The sequence below is a fragment of the Rattus norvegicus genome, chromosome 6 (assembly GCF_036323735.1).
Source record: "Rattus norvegicus strain BN/NHsdMcwi chromosome 6, GRCr8, whole genome shotgun sequence".
Classification (NCBI taxonomy): Eukaryota; Metazoa; Chordata; class Mammalia; order Rodentia; family Muridae; genus Rattus; species Rattus norvegicus.
Genome location: NC_086024.1, coordinates 63,122,699 through 63,145,151, shown reverse-complemented (window position 1 = coordinate 63,145,151; position 22,453 = coordinate 63,122,699). Strand labels below are relative to the sequence as shown.

The 22,453-nt window shown below is 40.8% G+C and overlaps 2 protein-coding genes across 3 annotated transcripts in view; one reads left to right on the top strand and one right to left on the bottom strand.

The window, feature by feature from the left end:
• LOC120093247 (60S ribosomal protein L29-like) overlaps positions 1-22,453 on the bottom strand; it is a 613,897-nt gene that overhangs the window by 84,280 nt on the left and 507,164 nt on the right. The window lies entirely within an intron of this gene.
• Zfp277 (zinc finger protein 277) overlaps positions 1-22,453 on the top strand; it is a 129,333-nt gene that overhangs the window by 94,790 nt on the left and 12,090 nt on the right. The window contains exons 5-7 of one of the 2 annotated variants that reach the window (NM_001399663.1): positions 14,016-14,107; positions 19,493-19,603; positions 20,296-20,428. In NM_001399663.1, the coding sequence (NP_001386592.1) occupies positions 14,016-14,107; positions 19,493-19,603; positions 20,296-20,428 (336 nt within the window). The other variant, XM_039078131.2, reaches the window with a different exon arrangement.

Here is a 22,453-nt window from a genome sequence, read left to right as displayed (position 1 = left end):
TCAAATTCTGTTTCCCTTTTCTAAGAAAGCTGAGAACCAAATGTGGGGTCACCTATTAGAGAGGATATATGTTCTTTTTATCTTTATTTTGGATGTATGTGCCCATTCACCTACTTCTCTTGTTCTTTTATCTCAAAACTATGCTTTCGTGTCTTATGCCAGCCCAAAACACTTATTAGAATAGGGTGAAGACATTAAAGAATCGGACACCTTGCAGGTGATCCCTAGTTTTAGGAATGGAAAGCAAAAGGAATACAAGGTCTTGTTGCCTCCTGTGGGTCCCATGAGCCACTGCTGTAATTGTGTTAGGAAGGTGGTCTGTGACAGAGTGTCATCCTGCCATTTTGATTGAATTGTTCATTTAAAACATCAGCGTTCTGTTTTCTGTTTCCTTCTGCTAAAATGGTTTCTAAATGCTTCTCCCCTACATTGACTGATTTTTATTCTTACAATTTCTACCCTCCCATTTTCCTTTTCTACGTCTGTGTCAATCCCCTGTGACTCTGCACCTGCAGCTTTATTAAAGTTCCCTATGTTTCCAGCTTATGAATAAAGATGAAAGACCATGCACTGCCCCTCTGCCCCTCTGCACCTCTGAGACAAACATACAGCTTGTTACTGTGACTCATTGCCTAATGCACGAGCTGAGCTTGTATTCCTACCACTGTGGTTCTTATCCAAGCCAATTTTATAATGAAAATTTCATCTCATTATACCAACTGCTTTGAGAAATTCAAATATATAACATCTGTGACATTCACTTTATCTCTCCACTGTGCCAGCCCACAAATAAAGCCTAATATATAGCCCAGCATGAAATGTCTTAGAAAAATAAAACCGCAAAGCTAATGAGCTTTGATTTGCACTTCTGTTTGATACTCACTGTGGATTGACTCCTGATGTTATCTCTTTGTTCATAAATGACTCTAAACATATGCTACTACTAATTATATCAGCTGCTAAGATGTACAAAGAGAAGGACAAAGAAAGAGAAGTAAGAGGGAAGAAAATATATATTTCCCGATAGCCTGAGTGGCCCAGGCTCTTCGTTCACCGTGGTGCCTGGTCAGCAGGTAGTAGCACTTTTGTTATGGAGACAGATGCACAGAAATTAAAGTTTAGTTTGGATTTTGGTTGTTCTGTGGTTTGGCTTTTGGTCCTAATGGGGTTTGGTGTGATTTGTTGTTGTAACTGTTTTGCATTCAAAGTAAACAGCCATGAGAGTAGAGTGTCAGGATGCGTCCTTGGAGCTTCCTCACTAGAGGATGTGAGAAAGCTGAGGCTATCTCCACTCTCTCTCTCTCTAGATGCACCTTGGGTCTGCAAGGATGAATAAAGCAGTTGATCCCTTCCTGAGCTTGTGTGGTCAGGAACATTGTCAGATATTTAAAATAACTAGGCTTTCCTAGTAGGCATCCATTTCCTGAGGAAGAGTGTCATTGACCTCAGAAAAACTGTCCCTTCTCTGGGTAACAGAGCTGAGTCCCAGCAATTGCTTGCTTAGTGGTTTCAGAGTTAGAGGCAGGGCACCTAACAACCAAATAAAATGCATGGGCCTAGGATGGCCTACACTTCATGAGGAATATTCAGTAAATTACTGGGATGATTGAAGAAGTCTACCTAAGTGCTATTTTAAGTTTCTTTATTTTCTGAGGAGTAATAATGATAGTTTTGTGGTTGTGTTTAACAGAAGGCACTTTGAATCATATACATAGGAAGTGCCATTATGCCTGAAAGTTATTTTTAAATAATTCAGCCAGAAGATATAACTCTTAAGATTGCTAGTTGCATGCAGAGTTGGGTGAGGGTGGATGGCAAATGTTCATAGCTAACAGACATTAAGGACAGGAATCTTGTTGTACTATTGTTCCAACTTCTCTATTGAAAAGAATTATTACATGATAAAAAATTAGAGACAAGATAGTTACAAAGACCCAAGTAGTCACAAAGTTAAGGGAAAGCTGCTTATATTAAATAGATCCCAACTTAGATAATCAGAATTATTATAGACAAAATAGCATCGTGATTTAAATATTCATAAGCTTTATTTTACATATAGGTACTATCTGACCAAAAGAATGTATCATATTTGGTGTTTCTATCTTAAGAAATATGGATAATTTCCTTTTCAGTTTAGCACTCCCAAGAGTAAATAAAGCCTTGTAGAGTAGATGCAGGCAAACCTTGATACCATTATTGAAGGTTTTTCTTTTCCATGTGCTGGGATCAAATCCAGTGGCTCTAGATATTAGGAAAGCATTCTACCAGTAAGCTACAGCCCCAACTCAATTTCTAAAAGTTTATAAAATAAAACAAATTTAACTAATAAAGATGAAGAATAAACAGGTTTTTGTATCAATAAATTCAGCTTCCTTAATGAACAGAATTGGTAGTTATCACTACAGTTTATTTCCTTGTCTTCACGTGTACCTCCTGTTTACTCAAAAAGCTGTCTTAGGGGTGTATTTTTTTTTTTTTTGGTTCTTTTTTTCGGAGCTGGGGACCGAACCCAGGGCCTTGTGCTTCCTAGGTAAGCGCTCTACCACTGAGCTAAATCCTCAGCCCCGGGGGTGTATTTTTATGCATTTAAGATGCATATGTATTAATGTAATGTTAAAGTAAAAATTAAAAATTAGTGATGTTAAGTACATACCTATCCCTGAAGCAATCTAAAATGCTCTGTGTATCTCTTTAGACTTTGTAAATTATCTATTATGACATGTTTGAAGGGAACAAAAAAGAAAGTTTAGGACTTTAAAAATTATAACCAACAATCAATTCCTTTTCTTAGAACAGTTTTCTATACAGTATTTTCTTGTCTTGGAACAATTACCAACTTGCTGTTTGCTGTCCAGTTTACATTCTCTGCACCAAACACAACTCTTACCTCAAAAGGAAATGATAATTTATTCTAGAGCCAGATTTGAGTGACTGTGGCTCAGGAACTCAGATTCAGGTTGCCCCAAAAAAAGCACATTCCATATGTAAATAAATTCGTGGAATGTTTTATAGTTATAGAACAAAAGAACGTCAAAAATCAAGGTATTTTTTAAAAATACATTAGTGAAAACTGGTAGGCAGGCTACAGCAAAGCCAAGGAGTCTCTATCATAGGTTGCAGGTGCTATCTGGCAGCATTCTTAGTGTTTGGGTTAATGGGAGTTAGGAGTCTGCTAACATTTCCCTAAAGGTTTTACCTGGTAGTTAAAATGGTGTTAGATCAGACACAGAAGTAGGCAATTAGTGGTTCTTATGGGGCCTAAAAATAACACAAGATCATTTGACTCAAGGCCTTCAGTGCCCTGCCCACCACAATCATAGGAGTTCTACTCAATCAGCCTTATGGGATCTTTAAACGTAGGTGCCGGTTTTCTGGTGATTTTCACATCTTGGTGCTAGAAATGGAACCTTGTGTGTGTTAGGCAAGTACATTACCACTGATGCATTTTAGCTCTCCCCATCACAAAGCTGTGATTAATCAACATTGTAGGCACTGTAACACAGATGTGGGATTGCTCTAAGGATGTCACAACACAAATTACACACAGTATGTGCAAGCCCTGTTTCAGTAACAGAAACTCAGAATCATAAATCCTCTGAGAATCCTATTTTGATCTTCAGGAGAGCATACAAACTTGTAGCATGTATATAGTTGCAACCAAGTAAAATTTGATTTTTCACATGTTTTTTGGAAATATACTATAAGAAATTGTGTACACAGTTCATTAAAGCTCATTTTCCATTGGTAATGACCGTCAGTACAGTTTTCTGGAGAAGCAGTGTAGAGGCCTGTTCAGTTTAACATGCAAGTGGTCTAGGATGGTCACTTTAATTATTAATAGAATTCTTTCCTGGGATTTTTAGAGATCAGCAGAAACTGACCCATAGAAAAGAATTATGACCAGTCAGCATTGTACATTAGTTAATCAGAGAAGCAAAAGAATACAGAACTAAGTGGTCATTAGCTTTCTACTCCACTCCCCTTAGAGAGGAACCATTTGGACTGTTGTGAGACCCTGGGGCAGAGATCTCCCTCTAGGCACAGATGAAGCTGTTTCTCCAGGCCCTTTGCAGGTTAAAGAAATCAAAATGGGCTGGAGAGATGGCTCAGCGGTTAAGAGCATTAACGGTTAAGAGCACTAACGGCTCTTGCAAAGGTCCTGAGTTCAATTCCCAGCAACCACATGGTGGCTCACGACCATCTGTAATGGAATCTGATGCCCTCTTCTGGTGTGTCTGAAGACAGCGGCAGTGTATTCATATAGATAAAGAAATCACAATGAGGACTTGAGACCGGCTACTTGTGTTGCTACACAATGCAGTGTGTTTTCTTGCTTTTGAAAGGAAGGGCAACCCAGGACACACCAAAACCAAGTTCTGAGCACAAAGGACAGGGAATAAGGGTCAAAGAAGCAAGATAGAGGACAAGAGAGAAGAGGAAGGAAACCAGGGAGAAGGGGCAGGGGTATTTTCCCTGAAGGGACAAAGGACGTCCTCTGGGTAGAGATGAGAAAGAAGTGGCCCACAGGCAAATGGCAGTTTATAATGAGAAAGGGGAAACCTGTGTTAGGATGAGTTGGTTAATTTTAATTGGGCACGTTAATTAGAGAAGCCAAAAAAGGACTTTTGATTGTTAGACATTAGTACTTTGGTAGCTGGGCCTTGGTGGTCAGACTTAGGAAGAGAAAATGGCCAAATAAGGAAATGAACCTTAGTAGCTAGCTTTAGGACTGTAACCCAAGACTGTAACAAGGTAGAGGGGATGGAGGAGAAGGGCAAAAGACAAAAACCTGTCCATGCCACATGCGCCATGTTCAGGCCCACAACAGCCCTTCAGGTTTATCTGTAATAGAGTTACATGAAGAAGCAATGTGAAAGAAAGCTTTGAAAAACTTAACTTAGAATCAAGTGTTATTTAGCAATATTAAAAATTGAGTTTTGGGGCTGGAGAGATGGCTCAGAGGTTAAGAGCACTGACTGCTCTTCCAGAGGTCCTGAGTTCAATTCCCAGCAACCACATGGTGGCTCACAACCATCTGTAAAGAGATCTGGTGCCCTCTTCTGTTGTATAGGTGTACATGCAGGCAGAATGCTGTATACATAATAAATAAATCTTTTTAAAAAATGAGTTTTCCTCATATTTTTCTATATTTACAGCCTACTTTTAAATACCATTTCCAGTAAATTTTTAACTTCTTCCCTCCATCCATCTCTCTTTATCTCCCTCCCTCCTATTCTTCAAGCTTCAGATAATCATATTTTAAATAAATGTACAGAGAAGGCCTACAAATCATCCATCTGATATCAGATAACCAGTAGATAGGAAAGAGCCCACACATAAGAGGTGAGGTGTTCTCACCAAGGGGCAGTAACTAGCACACCCATCAAAGACAGACACCAATCAGGGGCTACCCATTCTTGGATGCCAAACATATTTGACTTAGTTACGTTCTTAGAATGTGCTGGCCTCTGTTTCTTTAGCTCAGCTTGGGAAGTCCAGTAGTTTAGTCTCAGGCTCAAAGGACAAGCTGAGGGTCTAACAGAGTAGAGTAAGTTAAAATCAGGTATAACCAGATGTTAGATACAAGACAATGAAGAAAAGCTCAATGCCTAGGAGGTAGCACAAAAGGCAGAAGGAGAGAGTAAAAGCAGATAAGGTGAACACAGCAGGTCCTCTTTTATAGTGGCCAGGAGATCCTGAAAGTCAAATAGATTTGCGTTACAATGCAGTATAAAAGTAATTATTTCTAGCCTGGACTCCACTTTGTAAGCAAGTCAAATCACATCTTGTTTTCAGAATTCTGAGAAAAACATGGAAGGTCTTCTACAAAACTATCCTGTGCATAATTAAACCTTTGCATACCAGACTTAAATTCCAGTGATCTAAGAAATGAACTTATAGAATAATTACTAGTCCTTTTCTAGTTACATCAGGAGGAAGGCATAATTGTTTCATGTTTCAATGTTCCTATTGTTTTAGTGTGCTCTAAAGCTCCAACTGTTGAGAAATTCTCCCATCTGACTCATTTCAGTGAAGCTTATATGGGTGCTTTGTAGAAAATTATTAGTGCTTCTCTACCTCTCTAGATATTTGTATTAACTTCACTAAATGGTAGGATCATTGTAAGATGTGCCTGCACACACACACACACACACACACACACACACACACACATGCACACACACACTGAAATGGGTATGTACATTCTGAGGACAAGAGAGAAAATAACTATATTGTACACCAACTTTAGTACCAGAGCATTAAAAATCCAACCCAACCCAAGCATTTCTTTATAGAAATGCTCTTTTCTCTCTCTCTCTCTCTCTCTCTCTCTCTCTCTCTCTCTCTCTCTCTCTCTCCCTCCCTCCCTCCCTCCCTCCCTCCCTCCCTCCGCACGTGTTCCCAACCAGTCTTTTTCTCTTTCTGTCCTTCTCTGCCTCTACCCCTTTTTTCATGTCTCTCCCTCCTTTCCCTCACAGTTTATTTTCCTTATATCAGGTTTGTCACATGATGGGGTGATTTCTCAGGGAGACACCTTAACATGGGCCCACTAGATACCTTCTTACTCCCACCACAGCTGCATCTATGTTTCATAACAGAAGGGATCATTGGATAGGAGGTTCTTTGAGAGAATGTGTCTAGTAGACCATGGGCAATATGAAAGTAGAATATAGAATATTGGGGTGGGGGGTTTAACAGAGATGGGGATAGATAGCAGAAGTGGTGGGGTATAGAAAATGGGCTGATTCGAACACATGATCTATGAAAAACATATTAAAAAATACTTTAAAATTATTTGTAAACCAATTTTAAAATGTTTAAAAAAAGAATTCATAGACACCCAGAGGCCCACCTGCTGCCATCCCATGTACTGCTGGGGGCAGAAGACCAAGAGGCCTGCTGACCAATACACCACACTGCATCTGCAGAAGATAGCCAGAGGCCATCCAGCAGTAGAAGCCACTACAGTGTGCAAGGATGGGGTGGACGGATGGGAGAGAGAGATGAGCAGGACAGTTGGAGCATTGTGGAGAGAGGTGGAACTGGAGTTGCAAGGGTGGAGAGGAATAGCATGTTGTGAGCAACCTACCCTGCCATCTGAGGCCATGGTGAAATTCCAGCCCATGCTGCCACTAAGGGCCATGTCTGGGTCCATGGCCATGCAGCTGGAGGGGTCTGTCACCACCAAAGGCCATGCAGACAACCCTGGTCTGAACTGATGCCTGGAACCATGTTAATGTCCAAGGGCTGTGCAGAACTGGCCCACCCCTCACTGTCTGTGGCATTCTGGAGACCTGATTCCACCTCTTGTAAGACTCAAAGTGAGTCTTAACTCCCGGGAGACCCTCCCATGTGAGACACGAGAATGGAGTTTGATGCAAACGCAAGAGGTTTCTTTTTCCAGTGCATTGGGGTCAGCTATCAATCAGCCCCTCAAAGCGAGTGACTAGAATGTGACCCTGGGTGGCTATAACAAGCAGTTTTTATACTTTTTAGGGGTACAGGTTACATCAGCAAAGTTACAATTTAAACTTATTGGCCAAGCATATTGACCTTTGAATCTATTGGCTAGCAAGCATATGACATGCATTCAAACTCTATCTGGGACCAGAGGGTCAGGTGACTATCAGTACATTCTGCCTTTTTTCAAGAATGTCCCTGCTTCTCTGAGAAGTGTGGGTGGAGAATGGAACTTGGCCTAGCCTTGACTCGAGGCGGGGAGCTGGAACTTGGCCTAATCTTGACCTGAGGCAGTAGGTGTAAGGCTGGCAAAAGCCCCCAGAGTCCTTCACATGAACTCCATAACCTACCAGGCCAAGCCTCTTAATAGCTCTTACACTTCAGTAAGAACTAGGGTGCATCACTCTCGTTGACTGCAGCACTCAGGAGTGCAGACTCTGTACCTCACCTAAGCAGCACAGTAAAGTTGGGACAAAGACACCAATGAGCCAACTCCAGGGCTGGAGAGATGGCTCAGCGGTTAAGAGCACTGACTGCTCTTCCAGAGGTCCTGAGTTCGATTCCCAGCAACCACATGGTGGCTCACAACCATCTGTAAAGGGATCCGATGCCCTCTTCTGGTCTGAAGACAGCTACAGTGTACTTGTATACATAAAATAAATAAATCTTAAAAAAAAAAAAATGAGCCAACTCCAAGCTTACAGGATGAGATTTTTTTATGCTTTCTTTTGTTTGGTTTGTTTGGGCTTTTTGTTTGTTTGTTTGTTTGTTTGTTTGTTTGTTCGGGAGGAGAGGCTGCAGGGGCAGAGAGCAGATACGAAGAGACAGGGCGATGAGTGGAATTGGAGTGTGTAATGTGAAACTCACAAAGAATCAATAAAAAGTTAAAATGTATAGTTGGATATTACCAAACAAAAATCCCAGTGCCAGATCTGGGATACACCCTTGTGAATTGTTGGTCAGGGAGACCCCAGAGACCTGCAAAACCATACAGGCTCTCTGTTCTTCCCTGTTGCCTGTCAGAACTAGGTAACTCTTACTAGTTATCTAGCAAGATAACCTACTGAAGATCCTACACGTCTGGGTTGTAAAATACATCAAAATCAAGCTTGAAGTGAGTGAAATTTTCCTCCCTGCTGGCTGCTTTCATAATGCCAGAGGTACAGAGCCAGCTACCCAGTGACAAAAGATATCAGTTATCTTACCAAATTCTGAAAAATACAAACTATAAACAGTAAAATATGCTTACTGGTATAGTAATGGCACAGCTACTATGAAGATAACTACATCTCAGATTGCATTTGAGGCTCACTCCACAGGAGGCAATACATGCCTGGTACTATAAACCTGTTTGAAAAATCTGTGGTTGGAGAAGTCATAGGCCATAAGGGGGAACTCACTGTTTATCAACAATAGCAGTGACAAGTGCTATTCTCTCATCCTTAATCAGAGAAATTTCTCCTTTTAATGAAAGCTGGTGAATGCAAGCTCCTGACCGCCGACAGTTGAGTGTTCAGCCTTAAACATGTCAGTTACACCATCTTGTCTCCAGCTTAGGGAAAAGTCACAGAAGGAGCATGGAAAAAAAAAAATGTAGGAGCTAAAAAACAGGAAGGAACCACAAAATGCTAGCTTTGGAGCATAATACACTGCCATTGCAAATATGATCTCACAGTTGGTTCCTTACACTCGCCCTGCAGAAGACTGGGCCTGTCAACAACCAATCATGGATCGGGGAGCAGCTAATGGGACCCTGCCCTTCCCTTTTGAAATACCAGCTACTGATGGGTTCTAGGGGAGGCACAGTCAGCAGTCGTACACCCAACAGTGAGGTCACCAGGCTCCAATACCAATAGTTCCAAGCCAGTGACAACACAGGTCATCCTGATTAAAATCAGTGAGTCACAAAAGAAAATGACATATAAAAAAAAAAAAAAAAAAAAGGAAGGGACCGCAGGGAATCTTGACAGAAAGTGGGAAGGCATGAGAGAGGGTGGGGATGAGGGTCAACAGAACATCACTCACGTATAAAACTGCCAAAGAATTCATAAAACCCATACAATTTAAAAAGAGAAGAAATTTGATTGTATTAGTGGAGAAACCTTGAGAAAATAGCCACAAATGTATAGTCAAGAGTGTTCACACTATGGGAATCACAGAGCCTGGTATGGGAAGAATGTAAGCTTAAGGTCAGCAGACAGACAGAATCCCTTTAGGAAGAACGGCATGCCCCTTGTCTATTGCTCCCAATCCTGGGGCCCTTCCTTGCGTTGATATCAAAGTGAGGAACAGATGGATGCAAGGGTAGAATAGAAACTATCTTAATGTCTAGGACAGTTTTTTTTTTAATCTTTATTAACTTGAGTATTTCTTATTTATATTTCGATTGTTATTCCCCTTCCCGGTTTCCGGGCCAACATCCCCCTAACCCCTCCCCTTCCCTTCTATATGGCTGTTCCCCTCCCCATCCTCCCCCCATTACCACCCTCCCCCCCACAATCACGTTCACTGGGGGTTCAGTCTTAGCAGGACCCAGGGCTTCCCCTTCCACTGGTGCTCTTACAAGGCTATTCATTGCTACCTATGAGGTCAGAGTCCAGGGTCAGTCCATGTATAGTCTTTAGGTAGTGGCTTAGTCCCTGGAAGCTCTGGTTGCTTGGCATTGTTGTTCATATGGGGTCTCGAGCCCCTTCAAGCTCTTCCAGTCCTTTCTCTGATTCCTTCAACGGGGGTCCTATTCTCAGTTCAGTGGTTTGCTGCAGGTTATTTTTTAATATCTAAGTTAGTATGTAAACAAATAGCTCATTATGGAATTCTCATATATAAGCATCATTGTACTGTTAAACTTTGTTCCAGCTCCCCTCTCCCTTACTCCCTTTCTCTCTTACTCCCAACCCCATCTCCCCATCCCCATCTTGCTGATCCCTTTCTCTTAAAAAGGTGTCCCATTCTGCTTTCATGCCACAGGATTCCATTAACCTTTTATCTCTCCCTCTGTCCTCTTTCTTTTAAGAATCCCTCCATGATTTTAATCCCAATACTCGGGAGGCAGAGGCAAGTGGATCTCTGTGAGTTCAAGTCTAGTGAATTCTAGGACATCCAGGGCTACACTGAGAAACCGCGCCTCAAAAAACAAAAAACAAACAAACAAACAAAGAACTTCCTCCTCTCTTATGATGCACACACACGAGTTTAAATTGGGATTTCCACATATAAGAAGAAAATTCAGTACTTTTTTTCCAAAATCTTGTTTATTTTACTTAACATAATGATCTTCGGTTTCAAGCCATTTTCTCAAAAATGTCATGATTTCCTTTTTTGCTTATAGCAGAATAAAAATTCTTCTTATGTGTATACCTTGTTTCTAGATCCCTTCCTCTTTTGATAGACTGACTATTGTAAGAGTACATCAATAAACATAAGATGTCCAGGGATCTCAGGGGTCTGTTGACTTCAGCTACATAAGCTAGCATGACACAACTGAGTCACATGGTAATTCCATTTTTTATTTGTTTTAATTCTTACTCCCATGCAGGCTACACAAGATTACATTCCACCAGCAGTGCATCCTCACCAGTATTTGTTGACATTTGTAGCTTTTCTGACGGGGAGGAGGAGATAGAATGTCAGAAGCTGCATTTCCCCAATGACTAAATATAGTGGACAAATTTCAGATATTATTAGCTGATTATCTTCTTTCACTTGCTTGGTCTGTTGAGTTCATTATTAGTTGAATGATTTGGAGGTTTAAAGTTTAATTTTTGCTCCTCTTTACATAGTGGAGATATTAATCCCCTATCTGTTGTATAATTGGCAAAGATTTTTCTCTTTTCTCTGGTGATCCTTTCTCTTGCTGAACAGAAGCTTTTTTGTATTTCAAGCAATCCTGGTTGCTGATTCTGGCAGTTAGTTTGTGTGTGGTGTCCTTTTCAGAAGTGCTTGCCTACTATTTTCCTCCAGTTTTGGGTGTTACATTAAGAATTTGATCCATGTTAAGTCAATTATGATATGTATAAATCTAGTTCATTCTTCTGCACGAAATTGGTTTTCCCTGCACCATGTTTTTAAATATGTTTTCCAATATCTGTTTTTTGATAACTTGGTTAAAATTAGGTGACTGTGAATTTTATTTCTGGGTCCTCCATTCTATTTCATGGACCACATGAGCATTCCTGTGCCATTATCAGAGTTTTTGTTACTATAGCCCTACAGTGTCATTTGAGATCAGGTATTGTTATGGTTCTTTCTCTTTCTGCTGAAGATTGCTTTAACTATTAAACTATTTCGTGCTTCCATATGAATTGTAGTGTTTTGTTTTTTTTTTTACATCAGTGCACACCATCATTGGAATTTTGATAGGAGTTGAATTGAACTTGTAGATTGTTTTTGATATTCTAGCCATTTCCACACTGATAATCATTCTGCCCGTCCATGAACATGGGGAGTTCTTTGGAGGCTGGTATGGTTTGGTTGTACATGTGTGCGTGAGCATATGTGCTTGTAAGTGCTCTTGGAAGCAGGGGCAGTGAAGCCTGTAAAGCCAGAGCTACAGAAGCTCCTTAGCATCCCTGCGTGGGTTCAGGAAATGAACCTCAGATCTTCTGGAAGAGCAGTATATGCTCTGAACTCCTGACCTGTCTCTCCAGCTCTTTAGAAGGACTTTACAAAGAGTCTGGGCAAAGGCAAGTATTCATCCATAGATGTCACTGCTCAGGTTCTACTCAAGGCCAACTGGAAAAACTTAAGACATACATGAGTAGGCCCTGTCTGGGAAACAGAGAGAGAGGGTGAAAGAGAAAGTTTGTTAGGAAATTGGAACAAGAATGAATATGATCCTAAAAGGATGAATATGATCAAAGTTTATTACATAGATGTATGCAGTCATCACATTGACGCTCATTATTTTGTACAAGGGATATACACTGGAAAAACTTTGAAAAGGATCAGAAATATAAAGAGGAAGAGGCGATCTGGGACAGAAGGAAAGTGTTTACTAAACTTGAAAATAATTAGCAGTTATATAGGTTGTATGAGATTGTTCTGGAAACAGAGTATTAGCAAACAGCCTGGTTAGGACACTTTATTTACCAGGCATATTCCTCCTCTATTGTCCTGTGTACCCAATGCTGCCTTTAGTTTACTGTCCTATAAATCAGGTTAACCAGTTTGCATATTACTTTAGTTACTTTTTGGTTGTGCAGTTAGGATTCCACCAACAACTTAATTCTAACCAGCGAAAACCTGTTATGGCTTAATATCACCAGGGTACTGACTCATAAAATCCCTCACATTTGAATCAAAATAGAGGTGTTAGGCTAAGTAAGATTTTTCTCTTAAAAAATGAGGGTTAACATTGTCACAGGCTTGAGAAATGTGCATTAAAACGTTGACTGTTCATGTGAGTTTGCAGGAATCACGCTGGATTCTGATGAACATGAAATGATTTGTAAACATGAGAAGCAAAGGAAGCACACTGACCTCCAGGAAAGACAACTCGTAGGGCCTCCCTGATCAGAGCAGAACCTAGCAGAACATTATAAAATTATTTCAGTTGCAGCCCAACATAATAATTGTACATAAAAGCACTTTGAGTAAACTGTTTTCTCCCTTTGATGGAAGTGTATGTGAGGAGGATTGCTATCATGGTAACTCTGATATTTATTTATAGTAATTTCATAATAAAGCAATAAAATCTGAGCTCAGAGTGATGTTTTTGGAGATAGTGAGGAAGTCATCAGAAGTGAATACTGTGAGTACAAACTGAACAGAGATTTAAGGATACAAGCAATCAAAGAACCAAGCAGATTCTGGTCTGATGAGAAAGTGAGGACAGGAAATGAGTGACACAGCCAACAGAAGGTTCAGGAAGATTTTCCCTCGCTGGCTCAGAGTTGCGACCATTGCCATGTGGCTTTCGTGGCCTGCTGTTCTATGCAGACTTAGTGTTTATTTTCTTTGCTGACAATAGATGCTTTTCATAAAATTCTGATTACGGTTTCCCCTCCCTCAACTCCCAGATCCTCCCCAGTTCTCCACTCACCCAAATCCACACCCTTTCTCTTTCATTAGAATATAAACAAGCATCTAAAAACCTAGTAATATGATAAAATAAAAACAAATTGAAATAGAATGAAATAAACAAGGGGGAAAGGAGTCAAAAAAAGCACGTGAAACATATACAGATACAGAGTCCCACACAGAAAAAAACCTGGAAAAACAAAATTAGAAGCCATAATATAAAAGCAAAAGATCTGTACAGTTAAAAAAAATGTCCAGACAAAGCAACGTGAGACAAAAATCTTCCAAAAGTACCAAAGAGTTTGTTTTCTGGTGGCTACATACTGCTTGGGTGGGGACCAGCCCTTGGCAAGGTCAGTGGACCAGTGAAACTCCTTCAGAGTGTTTCAGTGACAAGACCAGAGCAAAGAAATTAGAAGTATGAACAACTTTCATGCATGACCTCTGTACTCTTATACTCTCATCTAGACTGGCATTGCTCAGAGATTAACTACATAAATTAAAGATAAACTCACAAGTCCTTTTATAATTTACAGAAAGAAATTCTGGATCAGCAACAGCGAGAGCGAAATGATACAAACTTTCATGGTGTGTGCATGTTTTGCAATGAGGAATTTCGCGGAAACAGGTTTGACATTCTATAACGTTCCTCAGCGCTGTGGGCCAGTATATCAACTCTGCAGTAAAGGGTTTTCTACTTGGGGTGGAGCAAACCTCAATGCTACATTGGATCACAACTCATCTTGGCCTCCATTTTGTAGTCTTCTTGGATCTTTTGTGGGTATTCACATAGCCTTACACTTAAGTATGGTCTTCTACACCCCTGAATGTTGTAACTTCTCAAAGGCTTCATAAAACATCGTACTCTCAGATTGTCTTAGATAGTTATCCAGTACACTGTTTGCCACAAACGATCCTTTCCTCATGCATCTGCAGTATCTTTAAAAAAAAAAAAAAAAAAAAAAAGGCTCCGATTATTTGGGACAAATGCGCAGGGGGTGAGATTTGGTTCAAACAAAAGCCAGCTTTGTGAGGAGAGCTTGAGCAGCCCCTGCCAGGCAGGGTTGGTCGGTAGTGACAGACACTAGGGATGTCCGTTGTCATGCCGCCCCCTCCAATGGCTGTGAGGTGCTGCTATGAGAGCTGGAGAGGTTGTCCAAACCACAGAGCTGTAAGGGAAACCTGACAGCGTCCAATGGGAAGCCAGGAGAGACGATAAGACCCGAGAGAAGGAGGCATAAAAAGAAAATCAAAATGGGTTCTAAAGTGTATAGGGCAAAAAACTGAGAAGAAAAAAATGTTTGAAATAATATTTTAAGTAAAACTTCATCCCTAACTGGAATGTTTTAATTATATATTCATAATTATTACATGCCTTTAAGGACCATTGAGAATATGGAAAATATAATAATTATGAACACCACAAGTTTCTCCATAGCTTCTAATTTGAAGTAAAACTCTGTGATTAATGATAAAATTAACATTATAAAGAAGGTAAGAAGTTGAAATACTAGTTAAAATTGTTGTGCATTTAATTTCTTGGAAATTAAGGCTGAATTGATGTGAAACTAATTTAAATTAACAATTAGAGTGAATCATCTTGGCTGGTCTTTAATATCTTGAAAATCCAAGAGGTAAGGCAGAAGCTAACACCTTCAGCCAGGCTACAGAGACTCCCCTGCCCTTGCCAGCTAGCTGTGGCTAGAAGCATGAGTGCAGTTGGTCTTCTCAAATTCTTAGGGTGAATCACCCAATTTTGAATTAGCTAGTAAACCATTAGGTACCAGTAGAATTTATAAAGGAATATAAATTGGTGTTGTGGTTCATATAATTAGGGGGATGAAAGTTCACAAATATACCTTTTGCAATCTCAGGATCCAAATGGCAAATGTAGCCCCAATCTGATAACATGGGAGCCCCAAGGGCCAGAGGTGATGATTCAGGGTCTTAAGGACAAGAGCAGATAAATAGATGTTAATCTCTGTGCTGGATATTTGATCACACTGTGAACCCCAAAATTGTGCTATTTACTGGAAAAACCCATTTCCAGTTGTGGTGTGGTTCAGCCCTAACACACACCTTTAATCCAAGAGTTTTCTTTTTTGTAAACAGGATTAAATAAAGTCAACCATAGGTCAAGAGGTGGAGCAAGCAATCAGCTGACAGGAAGTGAACAGAGGAAAAAAAAACCATAGAAAGGAAGTCAGGAGGATGGATAGAGAGGTGCACAGGAAGTAAAGGGAGGGACATACAATTTGAGTGGGTGTTGAGACTATGTGGAGAGGGAGAGCTTGCTTTTCCTTTTGGGAAATCAGCTAAGGAGAAAGGTCAGCTGGGTGCTTTCTCTGCCTCTCTGAGATAGCATCTGGCTCCCAAGTCTTTATTTAAAAGCAACATCACTCTCTCTACCTGCTTATTTTGTGAATACTTGTCTGTAATCATCATTCTTATTCATGGACCTTCTTCCTGTCACTTCTGTCTCTGTCCCGCAGAAAGGAGTGTCACCACGACGTTCTTCTCAAAGCGGTTTATTCGGGAACCTTACAACATGCGGACAGGAATCTCTCTTTTCTTTTCTACTCCTTTTTCTCAGCCCCCGAGCACACTCCCTTAAATCCTCCCTCAACTCCGCCTCCTCAGTCCAGACTGCGTAATCTCAGTTCATAGGTCCATGTCACATGGCCTGGTCTTGCGTCATGGTGCGCCTGCGCAGCTCTCACAATGGACGTGGCTAGTTTCAGGTGTGTGAGGAAGTCAGGTGCTAGTCATGAGATTTACCTGCAGTACCGGGCGCCATCTTGGGACTGCCGCCACACCCGCTCCCCACATCTTCCAGAAGCATCCTCACAAATATACTCACAACTAGTGCCTTACTAGTTACATAGCCTTTCCTTAACCAGGCAGGGTGATTCATAAATTAACCATCAGTAATGGAGAGCGAAGCCCCTTCTTGATAGCTCTGCCTATCTGTGGTTCCCCCTACGGTGACTGGATGTCAAGTATGGAATCCCTAGAATGTCCTGGTCAAGTTGGGCCACTTCTAGGCAACCTACTCAAAACTAGAAGGGCATCAATCTGGTCCCCAGAGCAGACCCTGGGGCCATGTAGAGACATGTTACCATGTTACCTCTATAATAAGCTCTCTTTAGGCTGTCTCTGCATCTGCTCCACCCCCTTCCTGTCTAAATGGGCGTGAAAACCTTGGGAAGATGGGAGCGTGGCAAGACAGGAAAATCTGTCTAAGCCCACAGAGTAGGGCCCACACTGTGTGCTAACCTTCAACCCCCTCACTTTCAAAATCTAGATACCTGTCTGGCAGGCCTCTTGAAAGTTAGAGGAGGACTAGGCCTCAAGAATGCACTCAGAGTCAACGCAAAGGCTAGACCCATGGGGCCATCCCAGTACCCTTGCAGCTCATCAGCCAACTGCTGGACCTCTGTCCATTTCAAAGCTCGTATGTAAATACCCCGGGTAGATCTAACTCAGGCCTGCTACTTTTAGGAAAATTCTTAGAGTCAAGATGGCATGGGACTTGGCCCAGTGGAACCTATGTATACACAGGTCCTAAGAACAGTGCTACCCCAACTCCACCTAAGTCAACTCTCTTAGACTCCAGAAGCCAATGTTCACAAATTTGGGATATCTCTCATCTCACGCATACCTTGAACCACCCTGGTTTTCAAACCTTATTCTACAGGCCTTTAATCTGCAGAAGGTGAGGGAGGAGGCTCCCAGGAGTGCATTCAGTATTATTCATAACAACCAAAGATCTTAGATACATAGCTTGGGGTAGCAGAAAAGCCATCAACTCATCTGTGCTTGAGCCAGATGTTACTTCTGACTGAATCTAGGAATCTAGGTAATCTCCTCCTAAAAGCCCAAGGCATGTCCAACTGTGTTTTGGCATTCTCCATGGATTATGCTCTATTGTGGACTTGGGATATAGGAGGTTTCCTGACTTACTGCATCATACCTCTGCCATCCATCCATCCATCCGTCCACCTCGATTTCTATAAAAAGTTCCCAGTCTCTTTCTACCTGGAGTCTTCCACAACATAGGTTCTGCCCTGCAACCTATATGTAAGATATCCTGGGAAAACTCTGATGGTCTAACCAGCAATGTAAAGTCCCCAACAAGTACTTTAGTTAAGTTATAAGTTATCATTAGGCAATTAGAGAAGATGGCTTATTAACCACAGATTAATAAATGTGCCCCCTATATCATTAACCAAAAAAGGTAGCATACATTCATGGAAAGATGCTTGCTTTATTTTTATGAAAAACAAATTAAAAAACACTTTGAAGGAATCAAATGTATATAAAATAAACATCTTATACAGCAACTATGCACAGTCTAACAGTGATATACATACTCCCCCGTTGCCTTTATTTATGAGAAAGTCTTATTAGGAGATATTACATACATATGCTTCTTGCTATTCAAGTTTTAGAAATTAAAATTTTCATGTAATACATATATTCCATAAAATGCTACTCAACTCTATAAAATAGTTGAATCACATCAACAGGGATAGAACCTGGGAGGCATGATACCAAGTGAAATGTACCTTGCACAGGGACACAAGTATTTCATGATCTTACTCATATGTGGAATCTGAAAAAAAAAATCGAGGTTGTAGGAGTTGAGAATAGAGTGGTGACTACTAGTGCCCAGGAAGGGTAGTGGAAAGGCAGAGTCAATCAGTGCGTGCATATCATAGTTAGATAGCAGTAAGAGGTTTGGCATGCTATTGCCCAATAGGATACTGCTAATGTATTGTGTGCCACAGAAAGCTAAAGAAAGAAGTTTGAGTGATCCATGTTAGAGCAGATATGATGTAAGCACTCCACAATAGCTATATATTAAAATACCATATGATAATTAATAAATATGTTTATCATGCATCATTATATTTTACACATAAATTAAAAATAAATTAAAATTTAGAAATAAAGTTTTCTTTTAAGCATAAGCTGATAATTGCACTTCCAGGCTGTCATGACCCTTGTATGTAACATCTATTAACAGTAGGTTCATAATCTCTGTCTAGTGCTGTGCTAGGTCAGTGTCCATGATCTCATGTCACAGAAAAGGCCATATTGATATTAACCATTAGTCGAGATTTTCCAGAGAGCAGACCCACCGTGTGTGATAAGGAACACATGGAGATTTAGTAGTAGAGTGGCTTTATTCATTATAGAGGCTGAGCACTGCCATGGTGGACTGTATAAACATTAGAGACAGACGTGCTCCATGCAGATCCACAAGGCTCAGAATCAGGGGAGTTCATTTCAAGTCCTATGGCTTGAAAGTCCTATGGGTGTAAGCCCGAGTACCAAGACCAGAGGGCCTGGAGTTCCAGTATCTGAGGGATAGAGATTAGTGGTATCTCAACCCCCGGAAACAGACCAAGCAAGCAGCATCTGCCTGCTGAGGGCAGGCTTCCTGCTTCTACTCTCAAATGCCCACCACTCTTTTGTGAAAACACCACACGTGCCCAGTGCTTTCCCCTTCTCTACTATTCCTTATCCTGGTAAATAATGCCTAAAATTAACCATTTTCATAGAAGTTGGAAAAGCAGAAGGAGACTCATTTATTTACTAGATTAACGAGTAGAACCCCTGCAAGGCAGTGTGGCAAGAGCCATTTATCCCAACAAGCCACTCAGGAGGCAGAGGTAAACAAATCTCTGAGTTTGAGGTCTGCCTGGTCTAGGAGTGAGTCCGAGGACAGCCAGAGCTACACAAAGAAACCCTGCCTCAAAACTCTAAAACAAAAGAGAAGAACAGGACCTGATGCGCCTACAGAGACCAACCCTTCCGGTGTTAGAAAGCAGGAATGTGGATTTGCACGTTGTATAGCATATCCATTTTAGCAAGGCTCAAGTGTTTGTGTCTGTATCTAGTACGTGTTTGTCCTCTGATTAATTGTTGTTATATACTTGCTATTCCTAGCCTGATCTGCTCCTAGATTATTTAATAAATAATAGGGATTGTTCATATTCCTTCTCAGATCTGTTCTGTTGAACCACATGGCCAGAGAGCATGCTTTCAACATTGGTTTGCCAGACAACATTGTAAACTGCACTGAATTCCTATGCACATTGCAGAAGAAATTGGACAAGTAGGTATTCTCTGGCAAAACACAGCCTAAACCTAATTTAATATTGGACACCTCAGAATTTTTAAGAATTATTTTACTAAATAATTTAATTTATAAGTAAATGAAAATTGCTCATTTCTTATGCTGTGGGATTTTACATTTTTTGACATTAGATTTTGATATAGATTTTATCTCATTATATTGCCTTCTAATGAGTTTTGAAGTTACTGCATTATTGCTTTAGGCCAAACATTGACCGTGTAAGTTATATCATAAAAAGATATATTCATCATCAATATTCCATACCTTTCACATTGCTGTGACCCAATACCTGGCAGGTCACAACTTCAGGAAGGCAGGGGATTTTTTGGCATATCATCCCAAGGGGTGCCTAGCATTGTGGTAGGAAAGGGAGGGCTTTCTGAGCAGGACAACACTGCTCACATTGCTTGTCAGTCTGGAAACAGAACAATCCTTGCACAGTTTGAACTAAACAGCGAGTTGGCCAATTTAGACTACAAAGCAAACCATACCGTACCATGCTTTCTACAAAACCAAGTGGGTAAAGGGACAGGGGGATTCACAGAGGGACCGTATTACCCTCACTTATTTTGTTTAACCCAAATAAATAAATAAAACTTAAAAATAGGGTTCTTGCAACAATTGTCCAAGGGATGTGTTTAGCAGTGTGTGTGTATGTGTGTTTCCTTTAGTTTACAGTGTTTGTACTGCGAGAAGACCTTCAGAGACAAAAACACACTTAAAGATCACATGAGAAAAAAGCAGCATCGTAGGATCAATCCAAAAAACCGAGAATATGACCGATTCTATGTCATCAATTACTTGGTAAGTCTTGCTGCTCACAGTTTAAAATACGGCTGCAACGCTGCAATCAACATCTACCTACAAGCCAAGTAATGACTGATAATGAGTGAATGGGCACAAAGGTTGAAAGACCATGAGAGGCATTGTCAAGAAGTAGTCAGCAGTAGTTTACAAAGCGAATCTGACTGGTTTGACAGATGTTTCTGCAGGAAAGATGGCAGATGCACCTCTGGAATGCAGCGTGATAGCAACTGGGAAAAACAAACAGTATTTCATTATCTCCAAACCAGTCCCCATTTGCTGTTGTCTGGCAGCTTGAAGCCAGGGATTTGTGTATTCTGCCTTTAAAAGCCTTTATTGAGCAATTGGATATGCTAGATGCCACACAAGATAATTTTTTAAAAGCAATTTCCTTACTTTCCTCCCATCTCCCCATAAGTGATCTTCCCCTTATCCTCAAAATAAAATGTGCATCTGTATCATTGTCTGCCAGCTTCTTCTAAGGGAAGTTTCAGAGAAACCGTTCCATTTTATTAAGCAAGTATTTCTGTTTGGTGGCCCATTGCAAGATTTTAAATGTCTTAAGGGTACAAAGTCTCTGTCCTGTCTGCTGCGCACTAGAGAGTCATCCTTTTGGGAGAAGCAGTGGTATTCTGTTAGAGACTAAGTTCCTGGAGTTATTTAAAATTCTGAGCAGGGATTTTGGACTGACATACAGACTAGAGAATGCTACCAGGCCTGCCTTCTGTATATAATGAGGTATCCTACCCATACATAGAAAAGCATTGCAGAGTCTACAGAACGATGAAGGATGAAAGTTCCGGTGCTGAACCTTCCTGAAGCAAGAATTGCTTTCCCCCATCAATATAAGTACATTAAAATCCAAGCCTGTTGATTTGGAAAGACGGAGAGAATATTATCAGCCACTTCCTGTGTTGGGTAGAAAGCGGTAGGCAGGATCTACGTTGGAAGTCTCTGCTCTCGTGTGCACTTTTTATGTGTTTTAACTTAGTCATATAGTGCTAAACTGAAATTCTATTCAAGAAGTAAGTTTAGCATTTGCTTAAAGATTGGCTCTGGGAACTTGCCAAGGTTTACTACAAATGTTTTACAAGCAGCTAAAGGCAAAGGCACCCTCTGAGTCCTTTCATCTCTCAAGTCATTCAGTCATGACTTCCTAGAGCCAATGCTGCTTCAGGGCCCAGCCCACTCCAGCAAGGAGTGGGCTCCAGTCCTGGCTGGAGTATGCAGCCGCTGTAGCAAGCCAGGAAAGCAATTTAATAGTTCCCCTTCCGGGGCCCTTTTAAACTAATATGCAAGGGCTGCGAATTAACAGGACACTATATAGCTGGAGTCTTTATCTTGGAGGGAGTCTTCAAAGGACTCACACTCACACTCTGCTAGCATATTAGAAAAGTGTGATACTTCAATCCCTGGGCATCAAGTGGTGTTGCCCAGCTGTCGAGCTCAAATCATTTCTGAGTGTCAGCTGTCCCTAGGGAGAACATGACAGGTTATACTAGCCACAGATTTGCTGTAGCACTTCATGGCTCAAGAGAACATAATGGTCTTAGTAAATATGAAATGAAAACAGAATCACAACTTGAGGATACTATTGACATAAGTCCCATTTTAAAAAATAACAGCAGTGGCAGAGATCGTTCTGTGGGCCACGCACTGTCAGAGGTATTTACATACTGAATCATTTAACCTATTCCCAGGACACAGACATCAGTATGAAAGCCTTCTTTAGAGATAAGGAGACCGGGGCATAGTGAGGCTTAGTCATGTCCACAAGTCCACATAGCCAGGGTGAACTAGCTGTCGACAGCCTCCATTTTCTCCATTCAGTGGTTGAGAGAATGTTGGCACCTCCATTGTCTTCTTTAGCTGAGGTTTTTAAGAAGTGTTGATTTTATGATGACCTGTTCTCTTGTAACAAACCAGAAAGAACAACTGGCTTTAATCTGTGAGAATGCAGTGCTTCTCATCTACAACCATAGCACTTTTAGCCCAAGTATTAAAACAAATAGTTAATAAATAGAG